General features: G+C 39.7%; 1 protein-coding gene across 1 annotated transcript in view; it reads right to left on the bottom strand.

Annotated features, from left to right (window-relative positions):
- KIF27 (kinesin family member 27) overlaps positions 1 to 5,902 on the bottom strand; it is a 127,937-nt gene extending 122,035 nt beyond the window's left edge. The window contains exon 1 of the mRNA XM_006145459.3: positions 5,521 to 5,902. Within this exon, the coding sequence (XP_006145521.1) occupies positions 5,521 to 5,818 (298 nt within the window). The 5' untranslated portion in view covers positions 5,819 to 5,902. The remainder of the gene's footprint in view (positions 1 to 5,520) is intronic.
- Between the last annotated feature and the right edge of the window lie 656 nt (positions 5,903 to 6,558).

The raw sequence follows: 6,558 nt of genomic DNA, 5'->3' as shown, positions 1-6,558 counted from the left end.
ACTGGGGAACCCAGCGACATAGCCATTACGCTATCTGCTGGTTCCCAGGGCGATTCTTTTTTATGAGCGTCCAGGAACTCGCCAGTAGGAAATGTCTAAACTCCTTCAAAGTATAATATATATAACCAATCTAGAGCAGCCAGAATGTACGGCTGGCCAGCAATAGCATTGTTTCCCACTTCAAAAGATAACAAAGCACAGTAATATAAATGACTTACCAAAAAGCTAAATTTCAAATATTTACAATGAAGTTTCAATATATATTTTGGTAACCTAGATATCATATTTCGATTTTAGTTGTATATTTCTAAAATAAACTATTTCAGAAAGAAAACAAAGTTTTTTTTCATTTAATTTCCAGAGGGTACGGGTGCCTGCTAGGGAGAAAGAAAGAGAGGGAAACACCCACTACTGGGGCACTGTCACATTGCAATCCCTTTTCTTCTGTTTCTCCAACCCTTCAGAATTATACACACACACACTTTTTTTTTTTTTTTAAGAAAGAGATTTTTGCTCTAGGGAGAGAAAGACTGAAAGCAAGAAATCACCCCCAGGGGAAATGGTCATGCTGCAATCCCTTCTCCATTCTCCTTTTGGGATTTGGGGCATATACCCACCTGTGCCCCGTGTGAGTTTGAAGCTGCTATATACATTACTATGTAATGTAACCATTATGCCATTTGCTGTTCCCCTCAATCCACATTTTTTTTGGGGGGAGAGGTTTTTGCTATAGGGCATGTGCGCTCGCCAGACAGACAGACAGAGACATAGAGACAGAAAGTGAAAAATCACCCCCAGGGGGGATGGCCATGCCGCAGTCCCTTCTCCTCCATTCTCCTCTCGGGATCCTGGGCGCAAATGCACACGCGCCCGGCATGAGTTTAAGCCACCGGGACCGGGACGTGAACCGTAATCGACTACGTGGGAGTCCAGCAACATAGCCATTACGCTAACTGCTGGTCCCTCAATCCACATTTTAAATGCATACCTCAAGGAATCTATTCCATGAAAATTATAATAAATGTGTGCAAAGTAAATGTACAAAGATATACACTGCAACTTTGTATAATAGTAAAGTTCAGCACCACCCAATGGAGCAAGGGTTAAGGGAGCCAGCCAGATCACACTGGCCAACTGAAATTTGAATCCTGGCCCCACTGGCTTTAGAAACATGCTGGGTATGTATGTGTATACAAACGCATGGGAGTACCTATTGGGACATGACCATATCTCACAGGAGGGAAGGCAGGGATGTGTTCACTTTCTCTCTGGCAAGTGCATGGGCCTTCTGGTCATCAAAAAAGGCAAAAGTTAAAAAATCACGGGTATAATATCTCACGGGACACGAACCATGGTCGACTACGTGGGAATCCAGCGACATAGCCATTACGCTAACTGCTGGTTCCCAGGGCGATTCTTTTTTATGAGCGTCCAGGAACTCGCCAGTAGGAAATGTCTAAACTCCTTCAAAGTATAATATATATAACCAATCTAGAGCAGCCAGAATGTACGGCTGGCCAGCAATAGCATTGTTTCCCACTTCAAAAGATAACAAAGCACAGTAATATAAATGACTTACCAAAAAGCTAAATTTCAAATATTTACAATGAAGTTTCAATATATATTTTGGTAACCTAGATATATTTCGATTTTAGTTGTATATTTCTAAAATAAACTATTTCAGAAAGAAAACAAAGTTTTTTTTCATTTAATTTCCAGAGGGTACGGGTGCCTGCTAGGGAGAAAGAAAGAGAGGGAAACACCCACTACTGGGGCACTGTCACATTGCAATCCCTTTTCTTCTGTTTCTCCAACCCTTCAGAATTATACACACACACACTTTTTTTTTTTTTTTAAGAAAGAGATTTTTGCTCTAGGGAGAGAAAGACTGAAAGCAAGAAATCACCCCCAGGGGAAATGGTCATGCTGCAATCCCTTCTCCATTCTCCTTTTGGGATTTGGGGCATATACCCACCTGTGCCCCGTGTGAGTTTGAAGCTGCTATATACATTACTATGTAATGTAACCATTATGCCATTTGCTGTTCCCCTCAATCCACATTTTTTTTGGGGGGAGAGGTTTTTGCTATAGGGCATGTGCGCTCGCCAGACAGACAGACAGAGACATAGAGACAGAAAGTGAAAAATCACCCCCAGGGGGGATGGCCATGCCGCAGTCCCTTCTCCTCCATTCTCCTCTCGGGATCCTGGGCGCAAATGCACACGCGCCCGGCATGAGTTTAAGCCACCGGGACCGGGACGTGAACCGTAATCGACTACGTGGGAGTCCAGCAACATAGCCATTACGCTAACTGCTGGTCCCTCAATCCACATTTTAAATGCATACCTCAAGGAATCTATTCCATGAAAATTATAATAAATGTGTGCAAAGTAAATGTACAAAGATATACACTGCAACTTTGTATAATAGTAAAGTTCAGCACCACCCAATGGAGCAAGGGTTAAGGGAGCCAGCCAGATCACACTGGCCAACTGAAATTTGAATCCTGGCCCCACTGGCTTTAGAAACATGCTGGGTATGTATGTGTATACAAACGCATGGGAGTACCTATTGGGACATGACCATATCTCACAGGAGGGAAGGCAGGGATGTGTTCACTTTCTCTCTGGCAAGTGCATGGGCCTTCTGGTCATCAAAAAAGGCAAAAGTTAAAAAATCACGGGTATAATATCTCATTAAACAAGCAAAAACAAACTACATGTGTGACTAATATGGGCAATGTATAGCAAACTTATTTCCTGAGTTTTCACTTGTTTAATTTCTTATGCATTACTCACAATTCTTTTTATACTGTATAATTCTCTAATAAAAAAATAACAATGCATTCCTGAACAGACTGCCAAAAAAGGCATCAAAATATGTTATTTTTTATTTTTAAAAGTTATTTTTATTATTATTATTTTTAAGGTTGCTATAGAGCATGTGTGCTCACCACCAAGAGACAGAAAGAGAGCAAGAGGAAAAGTGAGAAAGCAAGTCATGACTCGAACCCCGGTTGGCCAAGTGGAACGCCAGTGCTCCATGCCACCTGCTGGCCACTCAAAATCTGTTCTTCTTCTTCTTTTTTTTTTTTTTAGAGAGAATTGTGCTATAGACTGTGTGCGCTCACCAGAGAGACAAAAAGTGAGAAATCACTCCCCAGGGGGATAGCCATGCCACAATCCCTTCTCCTCTATTCTCCTCTGGGGATTTTTGGGCATGTATATGCATGCACCCGGCATGAGTTTAAGCCACCAGGGCTGGGACTCTAATAGTGGTTGACTATATGGGAGTCTAATGATGTAATCCTTACGCCATTTGCTGGTCCCTCAAAATCTGTTCTTAATGGTGGTCTATTCTGGTATGGAGAATTTTATATCAGTTAAATATTTGAGGACAACAGATAACTTTAATAACTTTTTCTTTACAGAATTAAAATTGTACTCAGTTTATTTTTTAATTATTTGTTTTTATTTTTTATCATTATTGTTTTTTAATTCACCAGAGAGAGAGAGAGGGAAAGTCAGAAAGCAAGTCACTAGGTCTGGAACTTGAACGTCATTGGCAATGTGGGAGTCCAGTGCCCCATCACTACACCATCTACTGGCCCCGAACTCAGTTTCTTTTTAAATATAATTTGTGCTATATTTACAAGCTCTTAAAAAACAGTGTAGCCATAATTAACTCATCAAGCTCTGAACATTTTATAACTCCCGTTTGTTATAAAGCACATACTGGGTTATTAAGATTACAAAACACTTGCGGAAAAAAAATTAGCTGCAATCCTCAAGAAAAAAAAAACAAAACAAAACTTATACTAGGAAAAAAGATTTTTTTTTTTATTGTAAGACCCTGTAATCTCGTATTTATAATCTCTTACTCCTGTAGAACACTGATTTGTAAAAACTGGTGGGAGAGGGTGGGCAGCTAGCCACAGCACAGTAGTAACACAACACTCTACACAGATGAGGTCACATGTGAAAATTCCGAGTTTGCATCCTGAGGTCTTACTGTACACTCCAGGCATACACAAGCATGCCCATGATTCATGGCTAGCTGAGGCTGGGGTGGATTATAGCATGAACACCCCACTGGAGTTGCCTCCAGCTTCTCTCTCTCTCTCTCTCTCTCTCTCTCTCGGAAAATAATTAATCAACCTTTGCAAGGAAAGGAAGTGAAAAAAACTGGAGATAGACCGGTATTAGATTCCTAAAACCATTTAATCTTTAGAATGAGATTAAACTATACATGCACCCTCCAAAACTCTCCTTTACCCATGTATGTAATAAGTTTCTGAAAGTCATATAACCTACATTTAAGAAGTATAAAGACAGAAAAAAATACTGAGAGCCACTACACACAAAAAGAATACTAAAATTTTACTTTTTTTCTTCCATCAGCGAGACACAGAGAGAAAGAGACTAAGAGACAGCATCCCCAACAGTCTTGGTGCCAGAATCCACTCCCAGCTTTGGCAAACCTGGATTGTGTGCACATCCGTGCCTGGTGTCCTCAGGGACATCTCCCGGCACAAGTTAAAACCTTCCCTTATGGGTCATCCTCACAGAGTGTCACATTTTACCACTATGCCACCACATGGCCCCTAATCAAAATTTTAGACAAAGATGCATATGTGCAACACTCCAAAGTTTGTTTTCAGTTTAAAAAGCCAATGCAATAAACAATCTCAATAGAGGACCTGGCTTTCAATCCCCCTCTTTATCCCTAGTCACCTAACTGAACACCCTCTCCATCTCTCCATGACTGGAGCTCCGTAATTATCTTCCCTCCAGCTCTATAAGAAATTCTATGATCCAACCTTTTCCAAAATAGAATCACAAGCAAGAGAAATTATACCCTAAAATATTCCCTAAAATATTAAAGATAGAAATCTCTATATGCAAAGAAGAATAAATCAATATGTTATAAAGATACCTACATTCCTATTTTTAACTGCAACACTATTCACAATTGCCAATATATGGAATCAACCTAAGTATTCCTAGATAAATAGATTTTAAAAAATGTGTGTATATGTATGTATACACACACACATGCACACACACACACAGAATGGAATACTATTTGGCTATTAGAAAGGATGAAATCTTTTGAGGTTAAATGGGCAAGGCTGGAGGACAATATGTTAAATGAAATGAGACAGGTACAGAAAGAGAAATACCATATGTTTTCTCTCATATGGAAATAGGAAAAAAAGATTCCATCATGAACATAGAGATGAAGAATGATGACAAGGTGCTAGGAAGGATGAGGTGGAGGGATATTGATTAATGAAAACAAAATATAGATACACAGCAGGAACTATTTCTGGTGTTATAAAATGGGGGTCCCCAACCCTTGGGCCACCAATCGCCACAGGTCCATGGTCTGTTAGGAACTGAGCCACATAGCAGGAGGCGAGCAGTGGGCAAGTAAGCAAATCTTCATCTGAGTTTACAACATTGAATACTGTCATATTTAAAATTCTTTCTAGTATGTCAAAGAATATGAGAATCTTACCAACATGACCTCCTCCAATGGTGTATGTCTTCCCAGATCCAGTTTGTCCATAGGCAAAAACAGTTGCGTTATATCCCTCAATGAGTGACAATACTAGAGGCTTTATACACGTAATATAAACTTCATCTTGAGTAGAATTTTTGCCAAAAACAAAATCAAAAGTAAAGACTCTATCTCGCCCAATGATAATCTGTTGGGTGTTTGGAATAACTCTCACACAAACTTGATGATTATGCAGAACTTCTTTGCAAAGCAGAGGTCTAATTCTTACAGCAACTTTAACTGGTATTTCTTCCATGTCTTCTTAGATTTTACTAAATATAATTTCTACTTAGCATTCGGTATCCAGTGTGAGAAAACATCCATTTTATGTAAGATCTGGATTCCTGTGTATCAAAAAAACCCACAAATTTTAATTATTGACTCCACTCATCCTCATAAACTAAACACCTTCTAAAATAAAGTTGATTAGTGCCGGTTTTGTTCCAACATAAAAGTTACAAGGAGTAAGTCTGTCTTGTAAAGAACATCATTAATTTACAGATTAAAAGATATATTTGGGTTTGCCTCAAAATAATCTAGGGAGTGAGGGCCATGAGCTGGTAAATAATGAAGCTAAGTGATGAGTACATGGAACTCCACCTTGTCTGTTTCAATAGTAGTAATATTTCCTAGTTGATTAACCTAAATATTGAATAATTAGGGAGTTAGAAAATTAAGGAAATAATTGAGGAATTGTACTTTTTTTGTTTTTTTGTTTTTTTTATTTTTGGAGAGGTTTTTGCTATAGGGCACGTGCGCTCGCCAGACAGACAGAGAGAGACAGAGAGACAGAAAATGAAAAATCACCTCCCAGGGGGGATGGTCACGCCGCAATCCCTTCTCCTCCATTCTCTTCTTGGGATCTTGGGCATGCACGCACATGCACCTGGCTTGAGTTTTAAGCCACAGGGTCCGGGACACGAACTGCAGTCGACTACGTGAGAGTCTAGCGACATAGCCATTACGCTAACTGCTGGTCCCAGGAATTGTACTTTT

This window comes from Tupaia chinensis, unplaced genomic scaffold, assembly GCF_000334495.1.
Source record: "Tupaia chinensis unplaced genomic scaffold, TupChi_1.0 Scaffold000147_1, whole genome shotgun sequence".
NCBI classification, from domain to species: domain Eukaryota; kingdom Metazoa; phylum Chordata; class Mammalia; order Scandentia; family Tupaiidae; genus Tupaia; species Tupaia belangeri.
Note: the sequence above shows the minus strand (reverse complement) of the source record. Positions and strands in the feature narration are given on the sequence as shown.